The sequence below is a fragment of the Engystomops pustulosus genome, chromosome 9 (assembly GCF_040894005.1).
Source record: "Engystomops pustulosus chromosome 9, aEngPut4.maternal, whole genome shotgun sequence".
NCBI classification, from domain to species: Eukaryota; Metazoa; Chordata; class Amphibia; order Anura; family Leptodactylidae; genus Engystomops; species Engystomops pustulosus.
Window position 1 is genome coordinate 10,477,342 of NC_092419.1, and position 16,534 is coordinate 10,493,875.

The 16,534-nt window shown below is 42.6% G+C and overlaps 1 protein-coding gene across 3 annotated transcripts in view; it reads left to right on the forward strand.

The window, feature by feature from the left end:
* LOC140076544 (gap junction delta-2 protein-like) overlaps positions 1 to 16,514 on the forward strand; it is a 24,742-nt gene extending 8,228 nt beyond the window's left edge. For 2 of the 3 annotated variants that reach the window (XM_072123109.1, XM_072123111.1), the window contains exon 2: positions 10,061 to 13,161. In XM_072123109.1, coding sequence (XP_071979210.1) covers positions 10,061 to 10,892 — 832 coding nt within the window. In that variant the 3' untranslated portion in view covers positions 10,893 to 13,161. Of the gene's footprint in view, positions 1 to 10,060; positions 13,162 to 16,068 lie in introns of those variants that run through there. The other variant, XM_072123110.1, reaches the window with a different exon arrangement.
* The last annotated feature ends 20 nt before the right edge of the window (positions 16,515 to 16,534 follow it).

Sequence of the window (16,534 nt, forward strand, 5' to 3'; positions counted from 1 at the left end):
ATCTATCTATCTATCTATTTATCTATCTCCTATCTATCTATCTATCTATCTATCTCCTATCTATCTATCTATCTATCTATCTCCTATCTATCTATCTATCTATCTATCTATCTATCTCCTATCTATCTATCTATCTATCTATCTATCTCCTATCTATCTATCTATCTATCTATCTCCTATCTATCTATCTCCTATCTATCTATCTATCTATCTATCTATCTATCTATCTATCTATCTCCTATCTATCTCCTATCTATCTATCTATCTATCTATCTCCTATCTATCTATCTATCTATCTATCTATCTATCTCCTATCTATCTATCTCCTATCTATCTATCTATCTATCTATCTATCTCCTATCTATCTATCTATCTATCTATCTATCTATCTATCTATCTCCTATCTATCTATCTATCTATCTCCTATCTATCTATCTATTTATCTCCTATCTATCTATCTATCTATCTATCTCCTATCTATCTATCTATCTCCTATCTATCTATCTATCTATCTATCTCCTATCTATCTATCTAGAAGCAAAAAAGTGGCAGCACTCCAAGGAATCGTGGAAAAAAGTGTGAGGTTTATTCCATCTCTAGCAACGTTTCAGCTGTTAATCAGCCTTTGTCAAGCTGATTAACAGCTGAAACGTTGCTAGAGATGGAATAAACCTCACACTTTTTTCCACGATTCCTTGGAGTGCTGCCACTTTTTTGCTTCTATATCTACACTCTTTGGGTAAGAGTATTGGGATAGCACCCGTCTGAACCTTTTTTTCCTGAAGGCTGTGCTGCTTTGCAATTTTTGTTTGTTTATATCTATCTATCTATCTATCTATCTCCTATCTATCTATCTATCTATCTATCTCATATCTATCTATCTATCTATCTCCTATCTATCTATCTATCTATCTCCTATCTATCTATCTATCTATCTATCTATCTATCTATCTCCTATCTATCTATCTATCTCCTATCTATCTATCTATCTATCTATCTCCTATCTATCTATCTATCTATCTATCTATCTATCTATCTCCTATCTATCTATCTATCTATCTATCTCCTATCTAATCTATCTATCTATCTATTTATCTATCTCCTATCTATCTATCTATCTATCTATCTATCTATCTCCTATCTATCTATCTATCTATCTATCTATCTATCTATCTCCTATCTATCTATCTATCTATCTATCTATCTATCTATCTATCTATCTATCTATCTATCTCCTATCTATCTATCTATCTATCTCCTATCTATCTATCTATCTATCTATCTCCTATCTATCTATCTCCTATCTATCTATCTATCTATCTATCTATCTATCTATCTATCTATCTATCTCCTATCTATCTCCTATCTATCTATCTATCTATCTATCTCCTATCTATCTATCTATCTATCTATCTCCTATCTATCTATCTCCTATCTATCTATCTATCTATCTATCTCCTATCTATCTATCTATCTATCTATCTATCTCCTATCTATCTATCTATCTATCTATCTATCTATCTATCTCCTATCTATCTATCTATCTATCTATCTATCTCCTATCTATCTATCTATTTATCTCCTATCTATCTATCTATCTATCTATCTATCTATCTATCTATCTCCTATCTATCTATCTATCTATCTCCTATCTATCTATCTATCTATCTCCTATCTATCTATCTATCTATCTATCTATCTATCTATCTCCTATCTATCTATCTATCTATCTATCTATCTATCTATCTATCTATCTCCTATCTATCTCATATATATCTATCTATCTATCTATCTCCTATCTATCTATCTATCTATCTATACAGACCAGTGCGGGGGGTGCATAGACCAGTGTGGAAAATCCCAGTCTTTGTACAAGCCCCGGCGTTTGTCTCAGGGAGAGATTTTGTGGCAGCTTTGATGATAAAACCTCACATTTTACTGCAATAATTTTTCAAAATCATCTGCAATTTTTTTTAAAAAAAATTACGTTCTCGGGGTCTTAAGATCATCCAAATAATTGATTGTCAGATAATTGTACAATAATTGTTACATGTAAATGAGCACTAATAGACTATACATCGTTATAATATCTGTATAATAAGCCCTTCACCTTCTATAGGACCGCGCTCTCGTCAGATTATTTGTTTGCCACTAACGGGGGCCGTAAAGTGAATAATGAGGGCATTATCATCCCCCCCTCCCCCCCGACATTATGCATGACCTACATAATCCATCAAAGCCCAGCAACGAGTTATGGTAAAATATGCAAGTTTTATCTGTAGCTTCTGCTTAGACTGTAGAGTCAAGGTAATGATTCATGTTACAATGGACTGAACCTCACATACATCATCTCTATGGAGCAGGTGCCTTTGCTCTACAAAGGGTACGGTCACATGAAGCGTAATGACTCTAAATCTCAACTGTCATCGATTTGCATAGGAGTCGGTGATGGAAGTTACTTTTTCAGCCTGATATATGAAGAAGTGTTCTGCTCTACTTTACCCTAGACCTAGCGGTGGAAACTCCGTAGGAGGTCACGCTCTGATTAGCCCCATTGAATGTGTCACAGAAGGGGGGACTATACCTTGGTTTCCAATGGAAACCTGCAGAACGATGCTCACTACCTCCTGATTGGCTGCTGCTGGGGTCTAAGATGTAAGAAGAGGAAGGGAAAATTATATTTCAGCATTGACATTATTATGTCCTGGGGGGGGGGGGGCTCCTTGAACTCCATATTAATAAATAAAATTGTATTGGCGTCCTGCAGGTGCTGATACAGTTTAAAGGAAATCTACCACCAGGATGAAGGATTGTAAACCAAGCACACTGACATACTGGTGCGTGCACCTTCTGGCAGGATCTTCTCTTCTTTTAGCTTCTTATGCCCTTGTTTTCCCAATAAAATGTGTTTACAATTATGCAAATGAGCCAAGAGGCCTCCGGGTTCCACAAGTGTTAATGGAGCCTGGAGCCCCTCAGAATCATTTGCATATTTTAAAGCTTTTTTTCCGTAAAGCAAGGGCATAAGAAGTTAAACGAAGAGCAGATCTTGCCAGAGGGGGGCACACACCAGTAGGTTAGTGTGCTTGGTTTACAATCCTTCATCCTGGTGGTAGAAGCTTTAAAGCTTGCAGGGAAAGTGTAGGTCAGCATCCCACCTTTACCTGGTTCCTCAATCCAGATGTTTCTGTGACGGGTGTAATGGCTGCATCCCACCGCTGTGTAGACCCCATTATCTGCGGGCACTAAGCAATGGGTAAATCTCACCTGATTCCGTTGGTGATGTTATAACACATATACGTTCCTTTAAATATTGTAAAAACAATGTAAGAGATAAAAATTGCTGATGTGGTATAAGGAATAATTACAAGTAGAAAACCTCAAATAAATTACCGCTGGATCCAAATCACAACTAATCCGTGTACAAGGTCCGAATACAATACAAAAGAACAAAAAGATCCAAAAACTACAAAACCAACAAAACCAAATACATCCAGACCTGGAGATACATTGTATTTATTGTCCTGCTGTGACCTCCACCTCCGACCCTGACATCTATATCATCTCGGGGCTTTCTCAAGAGGGCAAATGTGAGTCAGAGGTCACAGCAGGACAATGAACATTATTGATACACTCAACTGGATTTTTAGTGGTTCTTATTTTGCCTTCCTATCCTTATGACAATTCACCAATATTAGTGACAAATGGCCCCTCCACTGATTAGTTAGAGGACTCTAGTGAATGCTGCTTCCATTTCCCGGGTCTGTGATGATCCGTACATCGGTAACATTGTCATTTAGGAACATAGTCTCATTCAACTGCAATACCAGTTACAGCCACTATACAATGTATGGCGCTGTGCATGGTGCACTATGAGAAACCACAACTTCCAAACACTGCAGTCTCATCTAACATGTGATTTGTGGAGCTGCCAGATTGCAGACCACTAAAGATAGGTTTTCATTACAAAAAGATGGAAAAAACCTTTAAATTTGTAATATAATTTAGGCTCAGATGAAGTCAGGTCTGGGCAGAGAATACACAGTGATGTCTGTGTGGTTTTTTCTCCACTTCCTCAGTTTTAATTTCTGCATTTCATGAGCTCAGATGTAGCTTTACTGGTGATTAATCATTGCACATGCCAATATCCCGGCCGCCCAATTAGTGCAATCCATTAAGGGAACTTAATTAAGTAAAAATGATTACACAGAGGAGGTAAATGCCGCCTCCAGAAGGCCGAGGACAAGGGAAAAGTAACAATGATGACTCTGCTTTACGGCCTTCACCTGCTTTACCGATCTATAGATAGTCCCTGACGTGGTGTCACTTACAGATGAGGCCGCGTTCTGTCCCCTGATACCCCCCCCCTCCACCCGGTGTAACAAGGGGGGGCCACCGCGCTCATCCCCCATACTGTGTGGTACTGCCGAAAGCCTATTGTATCGCTGTATCATTGTATCACATCACTGGACGGAACACGCAGAAGACGATTCCGAATATAAAGTATTGGCACAACAACGTTGTGGCCTAGAACTTAGACCTTTGTCGGTTGAATTGAAACGTATCAGCTCCATTGACAATAAGTTACTTTGTCTTTTTATTTGGAATTGTCCATTTTTTTTTCAACTTGAACCTTCCTCTGGGCCACCACACCACCGACCTAGATGTTCCAACAAGCTTGGAGGCTTCCTATAAAAGTGATCCATATGGCGATCGCCGGGCAGGACACCAAGTTCTAACAAGGTGAGAGGACACCTAAATACACAGGAGTCTTTCAACTTGTTTTCTACGCTTCACTTGATTCATGTGACGTCTCTTCTCTGTCTGTGACTCCTAGAAATAACCTACCGGTGAGGTCCTTCCCTCAAAAATCACTGTCATACTGAGGGGCAGAGAGGAGTCGGAACATGGACAGGTGCCTCCACCTCCACAGGTCCACCTCGGGTCATGGGTACACCGGTCTATTGTAGAGGAACCATGTCCCCATTTGGTGAATATGGCCCAAGATCATCTAATGGACCAAAGTGTTTTTGGGTTGGACACTCTTTCTAAAATATCTTGAGACTAGTGGTGGTCCGTCTTGACACAAAAGTTGACGGACATGGATGACAGTAACCGATCGTTCATCAGTAAATTACTGGAAGGATGATCGATGAATGACAGCTGATAAAGCTCTTTTCAAAATACAGGAGGTCCCCTACTTAAGGACACCCAACTTACAGACGACACCTAGTTACAGACGGACCCCTCTGCCCCCTATGACCTCTCTGGATGTTACTATAGTCCCAGACTGCAATGATCAGCTGTAAGGTGTCTGTAATGAAGCTTTATTGATAATATTTGGTCCAATTACAGCTAAAAATTTTGAAACTCCAATTGTCACTGGGGCAAAAACAATTTTTGTCTGGATCTACAATTATAAAATATACAGTTTCGACTTACATACAAATTCAACTTAAGTACAAACCTATGGAACCTTGTATGTAACTCGAGGAATTTTTTGGTTAGGTATTGGAAAATCTTCGACTTGTATGGGCCTCTTAAAATTGAACTGTACCACCACCTTCAACTAGAATCTAGTTCTTCAATGCTTCCACTGATATGTCAGGATACATTTGTGGTGGTGCCCTGTCTTGGGGCGCACCACCGGGGGATGTAGTGTTAACAGACTTAGCATTTTCCTTAGTACCCAGGTCCATGGACGAGGTGACGGCACTTGCTAACAATAACTTGTAGCTCATCAACACCTTGAAGGCATCGCATGGAGCGAGTGCTAGAAGTCTCACCACGTGTTGCCACCTATACGCGGTGCTGAGGATGACCCAGTGGCGGCTTCTGCTATTCCTGTCATTAACCTTTTAATGACGTGACAAGTGTATTTAGAAGATATAAACTTGGCAAGTTTTCCGACAGAAGGTATAAAGATGGAAAACCTTCAGGCCACCAGCCTCATGTTTGATAGTGAAGAAGCTTTTGGTCATCGATGAACTTTCTTAAACCATAAACACAACAGAAAACAATATGAGCTATCAGTTCTGACATTTCCGACTAAAATATGTTAAATCTATTATAATCTTTGTGTTCAGCTCTAATCTGGTTTCTTCCAATTATGTAATCCACCAACTAAGCCCTGCCGTGTTTATTAGGTCAAGGGGGCCGGCCTACAGTCTGACTACAATGACCCAATTCTTGTCGATCAGTTGTCAGGGGGGAGGGGGGACTCGAGATCATTGACAACTATTTACAGTGGGGTTTTTTTAGAGTTCAAATGATTGAATTCACCTTCAGGATCTTTTGTACTTGGAAGTGAAGAAAGCATCTCGCCCAGTGTCTAACTCTCCGACATAACGTTGAGCCTTTGGATTTGATATGGATGAATGTATATGTGTCCGGTGTGGATTCTGGAGGCTTAGGAATTGCTTGACCTTAGGTTTTACGTTTTGCTGTGGCCGGCAAGTAAGTGTTGAGGAACATCTGATATCGCCTTCATCCATGACTGTGCTACAAAGCAATTTTCGCAACCTATGGCTCCTAGGCCACCAGAAAAGAACAACAGTGATAGGTTCCCCGACATACCAGGTGTCTTCTATAATGGTGAGGACCCCTCAAACCCTGGCACAGCTACTACCTCCACATCCCCTATAGAGTTTAAGGATTAGTGGGGGTGCCAGAGGTCCAACCACCCATTATTAAAAGAAAGTCAGTGCCCGTGTGTCTGTTGCTTTCTAGGTGTTCTTTACTTTTTAGGTTACTGTAGAGAAGGTGATGTTATTCGTGAGACATTGATGGGGCACCTCCTCTTCTTAGCACTGGAGTGTTCAGGTGAAGTGGCCATTGGAGACATAATAGGCCCAGACTGAAATCATAAAGGGCGTAAGTTCTCATCTTCTACGTCCCGAGGATGATGTAGGATCAAGAGCCAAATGTAGTGGTGGGGATCGAGACTAGACTGGAAGGTGTGGCAGAGTGTAGGGACCATTCGGGGGCTGGCAAGTGCCCATTTGTTGCCTGTAGGATGGACTAGAGGCGTAAATTCAAGTTATTGGGTCCCAATACAAAATCTTACCCCCAATTATAATGTATTGTTTACAGTTCTGGTCTCCTTATTGGAGGAAGAGTTGGCTTATGGACACCTATGACTCCCTAAACCAGGTGCACCCTTTTTACCCCCTTAACATTTTTTGCCCCTACATAAGACTACAAGCTGCTAGTAGACCTGAGCTCCAGTTGACATGAGAGCCATTTCGGGCTGAATTGGGGGGTTATGAGAGGGACTTTGTGGAACATAACTGGATTTAGTTTTACTAGAATCCACTTATAGTTCTTTGTTCATCAGAGGGACTTACCTCATGCATCTCATACCACGTACCACATACCACGTGAAATTGGAATTCTCCTGAAATTTCTTTTTTTAACTGTGTGAGGTTATGTGCTATGATGGCGATTATTTATTAGGGTCACTCTGGTTACTCGGTCTACCCCATGTATTATATACATTACATGTAGAGTGGGGGTCAAGGCATGAACTCATTAGTCGCTTTCCGTAATTGATTTTTTTAAGTTAATTCAAAGAATTGTTTGCAGCAAATTCTCTTAAGGCTAAACACTATATCAGACATCAGCTGTTCATTGCATTTTCGTGCAAGCTTCCCCGAGCCCCGTAGAAGAAGAGAGGAACATCCCGCTAGGGTATTGTGTACTCTGAGCCATTGTGTGCCTGAGTGCATGTCTAGAGCCCCCTGGTGCAGTCTGGCACATGTGCGACCAGCCTTTCCATCTGCTCCTAGCTGCACACAGACCATTGCTCTCTGCATGACGGAGCCGCGGATCATGGCCTCATATTCCTGCTATTTTATTATATATGAGACACATCAAAGCCCCATCTGTCTGCACTGTCTGTACTTTACAATGTAAGGTCTTGGCCACGATGTTTCCTCTACACAATTACTGCAAGTAATGTCATCCATCGCAATCAAGTATACAACATATACACAGCGGGTGACTTATACCGTGTATAGGCTCGGAGCCGGCCTGAAATATCTAGGTAAGACGCCCGCACAGAACGCAATTGGCGACGGTCTTCCTAAGCTTGAAATTGCATTGCAAAAATGGATATGTTATGTGATGAAAGCGTGCGGCACAACATTTGGGTGGGAAATTTCATCAGCAAGGCAGCATAGGAGGGTTGGCTTGACACCGGAGGTTGACCAAATAATTAGGCTTTCCCATATATATTCAGGGAAAAAAAGTAGAAACCAGTTTTGTATAAAAATAAGAACAGAATATTATACTGTTCAGCCTTTCAGAATCTCATATCCCAGTTCCAGTGGAGGCTCCCTGCTCTCTGGTCTGAGAGAGGAACCACTACTGGAGCCGCTAATGTAGCTTATACTAGAGCCGCTACTGGAGCCACTATTGGAGCTGCTACTGGTGCCGCTATTGGAGCTGCTACTGGAGCCACTACTGAAGCTGCTACTGAAGCTGCTACTGGAGCTGCTGCTGGAGCTGCTACTGCAGTCGCTAATGAAGCTGATACTGGAGCTGCTGCTGGAGTCACTACTGGAGCCGCTACTGGAGCCAGGTTTTTTTGATATGGGAAAAATTACTTTACCTGAACCATACTAGCTAAGAACCACATAACACTATTACCAAAAGCCCCCAAATATATGAGTCCCAAATGATACATATGATCATCTTTATATTAAAAACTATTACAGACCCCCTTAAGTAATATGCACCAAGATCTGATCCCCTAAATAGGATAAGACCTCAAACCAGATTCTTTAAATGCAGATCCCAAAATAAATACAGTTCTTATATTAAACAGCTCTTTACAGACCCCCTAACTACCTACAGACCGCAGAATAGTGTTGCGTTATATCAGCTTTGCATCCACCTCCGGTCTGGGACCCTTGAGTAGGGCCTCCGTGGTCTCCAGAACCCCACATAACTGTGTATAGAGATTTTTTTTCTATTTTTCATTTCATATAGTCAAACCCTACTCCTCGGCCATCATCCCTACCTTCATGTGACATCTGTGTAATTTGACCACCTTCGATCCAGTAGACTCCATACCAAGCCACTTTCTCTGACATCATCTGTCGGGCCCGGTGTAGGCATCTCTACTATGAGCACAAATGAGACCTGACATGAAAGCCTCCTCCTAATATCTGGATATCTCATCAGACAGACAACACATGTTCCGGACCTTCTCCCATCATTTACAAGCTTTGCGTCATGTCCCATTTCCAATAAATATAAAATATATGAATATCTTACATTAACATTTCTATATATAGAATCTATTGGTCCTATGAAATGGGGGTCGTCACAAACTAAGTATCATTGTGTTGCCCCATCTTTTTCATGTATTATTTTGCAGGGATTATCATCATCTCAGACCCATCCTCTACATTGGATTAGGGGTTAATAACGCAATCCTCTGCTATGGAAAGGGAAAGGATGGAGGGTAATTATATAAGCTCATTTGTTTTAAGACATGGGCAGCTAGATAAATCGTGTTCGATTTACATATGCCAGTGCGGGTTTTATGCGGGGGATTATTTCAAGATTTTAATCAAATTAACAAGTATAATGACAAAGCGACTCGACGGTACATAATGCTCTTCACAAGGAAGTATGAGGGCGCATGATAATAATACATTCTCACTAACTGATGTCATTCCATGCACTCGGGTCTGAATCTTTATTAAAATCTTGATGTTCAGTTGTCTTGTTGCTACATAATGGACTCGGGGGCCTCCTACCTGCCAAAGTAGAGCGAGAGCAAAGCAAGAAAGGTGCAAAACTCCAAGACTATCGGTAGCGTTAGGTATGGGCTCGGAGAGCTGTGAATGAGTGGATTCAAAGAATGGAATTTGTAATGGGATTTGGTTTTGGCACAAAAGACTAATCTTGTCAATGACTTTAGGGAACTTTTTGTGAGGTGGTGACACAAAAAGACCAAGCCACCCACTTGATCCCACTGGATGATTGTAGACTTTGGTTACGCAATGTCGAATATGTTGAGTACTTATTATGTTCTTCTCTTCCTCGCTAGGATCCTGCTGACTGTAGTCGTCATTTTCCGTATATTAATCGTGGCCATCGTTGGTGAGACGGTCTATGAAGACGAGCAGACAATGTTCATGTGTAACACTCTTCAGCCGGGCTGTAACCAAGCCTGCTACGACCGAGCTTTCCCAATCTCCCACATCCGGTACTGGGTCTTCCAGATTATTCTTGTGTGTACGCCAAGCCTCTGCTTCATTACATACTCTGTCCATCAGTCTGCCAAGCAGAGAGACCGGAGATACTCCTTCCTCTACCCCTTGCTGGAGAAGGAACTTCCACGAGAAAACAGGAGAATGAAAAACATCAACGGGATCTTAATGCAAAACCCAGATCTTTCCTCCAAGGATGAACCAGACTGCTTGGAAGTAAAAGAGATTCCAAATACACCCAAGAAAGCAGCAAAAAGCCCCAAGGTGAAACGTCAAGAGGGCATCTCCCGCTTCTACATCATTCAGGTCTTTTTTAGGAATGCGTTAGAGATTGGATTCCTCGCGGGACAATACTTCCTTTACGGCTTCACTGTCCCACCCATCTTTGAGTGTGACCGCTACCCTTGCGTAAAGGAGGTAGAGTGTTATGTGTCTCGGCCAACCGAGAAGACAGTCTTCCTGGTCTTCATGTTTGCCGTCAGTGGCATCTGTGTCCTTCTTAACTTAGCCGAGCTAAACCATCTTGGGTGGCGAAAGATCAAAACGGCCATGAGGGGAGTACAGGCTCGCAGGAAGTCAGTGTGTGAGGTGCGTAAAAAGGAGCCATCCACCTTGGCTCAAGTGCCAACGTTGGGGAGGACACAGTCCAGTGAGTCAGCTTACGTTTGACCCCATCGGTGGTCATGCCAATGCTTTAGAGATCTCCTCTATGCTATAGAGAATGTAACCCGGAACACAATTTTGGCCGATAACGGTGTCAGTCTTCCAACCACCAGTGGAGACCCTTAAAACTACAGCACGTTAGCGGCCTGTCAATAATTATGGCTGCTGGCTTATCATGGGGAGCAAAGTTTGGGTTTAAAGCGGGGAGGATGGGGTGGGATATGTCTAAAGGTGGGAGATTACAAAAAAAATATGGACAATTTTTTTACAACAACGTTGAGCCTGTATATTTAAGAGATTTGCTCAGTATTAATATATTCTGCAACTTATCTTGTTTTTATAATGCCAGCCACTGACGGACTGATGATGACAAAGAGTGGTCTATATGTATCCTCCAGGGTGTGTATAAATATAGAAAAATCTGCACTAAACTTATACGAAGCCATAACGACAGGCAGGGAGGACGTAATAAGATACATAGGGGTTCTTTAAGAGAGGAGCGGCAAAAACCTCTCACGACTGTTATATACCTCTCACCTCCCACTCACTGCAAACTCCCTCCGATAAAATCCTCATTCGCACCTCACCGGCTCCCGAAACAGAGTTGCCAATTACAAAACCTGCTAAGGAGCCAGGAATTTCTTAATTTTTTTTTTCATTTTATCTAACACATATCATGAATTAAGACGTGGACGGGCACAATAACACCCGGTAGGCGCGGTGAGAGAACAATGTAGCAAACAGGGTCAGCAAAACATCGAACAAGGAAAACACTACAGGTAGTTTGGTAAAAGGTCAGACTGGAGAAGATCGAAACACGTGGACAGGGAACAAAGGATAGCTCAGAGGACATCACGAGGAAACACTAAGGTCCAGGAGACAACAGGAAGGAACATTGTCTTGTGAAGGAGACATCCAGGGTACATAACACTACGACACCCATCATTGAAGGTCATGAGGGATATATCGTTGATGAGGTGGAGAGACAAGGACATAGTTTGAGTAGAGAAGTGGTTGAAAGATGGAGAATGATATATTGAATGGAGCAGAGTGGACATACTTGACTAACCCTCTTCTCATTGTGTGGCCAAAGAAGCTTGGGATCCCTACTCCGGAGAATGGAGTGGTCCCCATGTCCATAGCATTCCTTGGCCCAACCTCCATCAATCCTTCGGAGATAGACCCTGGACGTCTGTGGTCTGAATCTCTGGCCCATTATTGGGTTTAAGAATTCTCTGGTGGGTTAGTCTGTATAAGATGTCCATTTGTGGAAGCCACTACACCATGGAAACATGGAAGTGAATGATCATCGCGAGGTCAGAAGAAGAGGGAACCTAGAATTGAGATAGAGTCAAGAGATGTCAAGGAGAACAGACATTACATTCACTAGACATGTATGAGGAACATTTTTACACTAAAAAAGCCTCAAGATCCTTCAAGACGAAGGAGACCAGAACATTATTGAAAGAACATCAGGATACACAATACAATCATAGGGAACACGACACCTCTACCAATCTCAACACTAAGCCAGCAGAATGAGGATACATGGAGACATCTAACAATGAGGGAGCACTGGAACACCAAGCCGCTGAGATACAAGGCTTCAGGGCAGATTTCATATACCGGCGGACAGTACGAGTAGCATGGCTATTGACGATTAAAAACTATTCAACCTAATTTTTTTTTTTTTTAAAAAGAATTTGCATGTTAAAGATGAATATTACGATTTGCAATTTGCAAGATGAGATGATGCCTCCAAAGACATGATTGATTGTCTTGCTTGGGGAAACCAGGAGTGCATTTAGTGGTTGTAAATTTGGCATGTTGTGGTGCTATCATCATTCTCATTTTGACATTCTATATATAAATGATCCACATTTTCTATTAATATTATAAAGTATCAGAGTAACTTCTATGGGTGGTGGGTACCAGATTTTATTCATGGGCAGGGATTCCTACCAGAACTATGCATGGAGAACAGAATTAGGGGTTGTAAACTTTACTTATTTGAAAGCGATAGGGAACTAATAGAAGATAAAGTTCCTATTTTAGGGCCTTTATCTCATAAACGGAGTGGAGAGTGGATCCAAAGAGTAACTCAGGCTCTGGAGGACCCAGCAGTCCATACATATCAATGGGCACCGTGTAATTTTTTATTTCTCCTGCGGAGGTGCTGCAGGGAAGTTGAACACTTCCTGCCAGATTTCCTGTAGCTTATATCTAATCCATGGTGACATCTAATAATAATTCAATAGTAGAGGGACCCATTTCCCCCCAAAAAACCAACAACTTCTCCAACGTTACCCATCCATCTAGTGTGGAGACCTAGGAGGGGAATAAAAGTGGGTGCTTAATTATGAGCCAGATGCTACTAGAGAGGGTATCAGGGATAGATATTTGCTTCTTGGGGGTTTCGACCTTAAATTTTTTTTTACTATTCCTGAGACAAATCTGCCCTACTCAAAGGACATCACTTTACCCCCGGGGCTATGATCATATATTGTGCCAGAATTTGCCCCTGGGGGTCATAGCATGTAGCTTCGGGGGTTACAAGTTGAGAATGTAGTTTTAGGCTATATTCAGGAGGACTATGTGAACACTCATCGACCCACCACCAGCGATTAGGTTCTCTTCCTATTATGATATATGTTCACTACGTTCCTTCGATATTTGCCGAAAGACCAGACAACTGGGTCTTGAGTCTTGACTTACCCAAACTCCATAGAGCATTTTAAATGGTGTCAATCAAAAGTTAACCAAAAATCATGGTAGACACGGTTACCCAGTGGCCACATTATAGTAGCAGCTTTGTTCAGTGTCGGACTGGCCCACCAGAGTACCAAAGGATCCCCCGGTGGGCCCCTGCTCAACCCAATACTGATCCCCAGAGGTCCATCAGAAAACACCACAATTAGGGAGGCTGCTAGAGTATATTTCCTGGGGGATAATGAAGAGTGGGCCCCCAAATTGATTTTCTCTGGTGGGCCTAAGGAAACCCAGTCCGACACTGGCTTTGTTCATGGGTCAACTAGGCCAATGCGACCCACTGGCACATTGTTGGGGCTATTAGGTTTGAGGACCCTTTCTACTTTCTGCACTTTTTGTATAGACTCTGAATAAGATCTATGTAGCCCACGTAACGTGGCCTCCTCCTGATCTGTAAAATGTAACGTGGTGCTAAATCCCAATACAGAGGAAGGGGCTTCAGAGGGGAATTAATAAAACAAATGTGAAGACAAGCAGCTCAGCAATACGGATTTACCTCTGAGTCAAAAGTCAGGACAATGACCCCTGCTCAAGTGTATTATTTGTATTCCATAGGGTAGATGTTTACGTAGGAGGAGTAATGGGAACCGTATATGGTGACACCACATGGCATGGATGGTACCAATACAATTCATCCATAAGTGGTTTGGACCTTCTTATATTAAGTTTCAATGAACCTCTATAAGAAAGGGGATTGGAGCCACTTCTGGGGTCCGGACACTCAAAATGTAAGAGACTGATGGAAACGGCCAAGTGCTGGTCCTAGTGCCCCTTTATATTGACAATTCATGAAAAGGTAACGGTCAGTCAGGGGGTTCTGAGGCGGATTTGGATAAATATAATTTTATACAATTTCATTCAGTATTTTCATATAAAAAGCTGTTTAACCGCTGACAGGACTCATAGGACAAGTCCAGCACCCACACACACTCATAGAGAAAGCCTGTGAGTCCTGCTTCCCCACACACTCATAGAGAAAGCCTGTGAGTCCTGCTTCTCCCACACACTCATAGAGAAAGCCTGTGAGTCCTGCTTCCCCCACGCACTCATAGAGAAAGCCTGTGAGTCCTGCTTCACCCACACACTCATAGAGAAAGCCTGTGAGTCCTACTTCCCCCTGCCACTCATAGAGGAAGCCTGCGAGTTCTGCTTCATCCTCCCACTCATAGAGAAAGCCTGCGAGTCCTGCTTCCTCCACCCACTCATAGAGAAAGCCTGCGAGTCCTGCTTCCCCCTCCCTCTCATAGAGAAAGCCTGCGAGTCCTGCTTCCCCCTCCCTCTCATAGAGAAAGCCTGTGAGTCCTGCTACCACCTCCCACTCATAGAGAAAGCCTGTAAGTCCTGCTTCCTCCTTTGTAAAGAGAAAGCCTGTGAGTCCTGCTTCCTCCTCCCACTCATAGAGAAAGCCTGTGAGTCCTGCTTCCTCCTCCCTCTCATAGAGAAAGCCTGTGAGTTCTGCTTCCTCCTCCCACTCATAGAGAAAGCCTGTGAGTCCTGCTTCCTCCTCCCTCTCATAGAGAAAGACTGTGAGTCCTGCTTCTATATGGCTTTCTCACAGGCTTTCTCTATGAGTGTGTGGGGGAAGCAGGACTCACAGGCTTTCTCTATGAGTGGGAGGAGGAAGCAGGACTCACAGGCTTTCTCTATGAGTGGGAAGGAGAAGCAGGACTCACAGGCTTTCTCTATGAGTGGATGGGGGAAGCAGGACTCACAGGCTTTCTCTATGAGTGGGAAGGAGAAGCAGGACTCACAGGCTTTCTCTATGATTCTGTGGGATAAGCAGGACTCACAGGCTTTCTCTATGAGTGGGAAGGAGAAGCAGGACTCACAGGCTTTCTCTATGTGTGGAAGGGGGAAGCAGGACTCACAGGCTTTCTCTATGGGAGGGACAGATAAGTAGGACTCACAGGCTTTTTCTATGTCTGTTCAGGGAAGCAGGACTCACAGGCTTCCTCTATTAGCCTGACAGCAGGTCAATAGCTATATACATGGAAATTCTACATCAAATCATTGTAAATTATATATTCCCAAACTCAGTGTCTCCTCCTCTACCCAAAAAGACCTGACAGATCTGTAATAATAATACATAATAATAATAATTTCTGTAGTCACTTAGTCTATGAACCACCTCGGTGGCAGCTTCTTGGTCTCCAGCCCAGATATGGACCATGGGGACATGTATGTGCCCCTCCTCATGTATCACACGTTGTCTCCGCCCCCATGACTTGATATGTCCGCATGTGATTATTACCTGTGTATGGCCTGTTTTATTTCTTTATTTTTTTATAAAAAGTGGACAGTATTGTACGAGATTGTTCTGTGGTTTGATGATGATGATGATGATGATGCAGATCAGCACTTGGAAAATCCAGAGGGTTTTTATTCTTTAAATCCGTGTTTATTTCCCCTTAAGGAATCACTGCCTCCATTTAGCAAATTCTTCCTCAGGAGAGACAAGTCAATGGACGTCTTCACCTAACCCGATGCTGTAAGTTACTCTCCGCGAAGAGCCAATTTATCGCTCCATGCTACGCCCACCTTCAACTGCAGGAGGCGCCGATGCCACCAGGGGCACGAAACCAGCGCCCCCCCCCCCCAAGGTCAGACTCAGGATACAACCAAGTGGAAGAAACTCAACGGTGCTGGTATCAACCAAACATCCAGAAATATCGGACAGTCCCGGACATTGACTCCCTATCATCACATTTCTGGCACGGGGTCATGGGGGCGGGGTGAACCGATGATGCAAAGCAGATTCAGCTGTAATACAGGTGCAATATTCCGAGAAGAACAAGTCTCAGGAATTCTATGGAGAAACTATGAATTATTATTATTATAATAAATGCTGATATGTGTCTTCTTAATGTTACTGCTATATG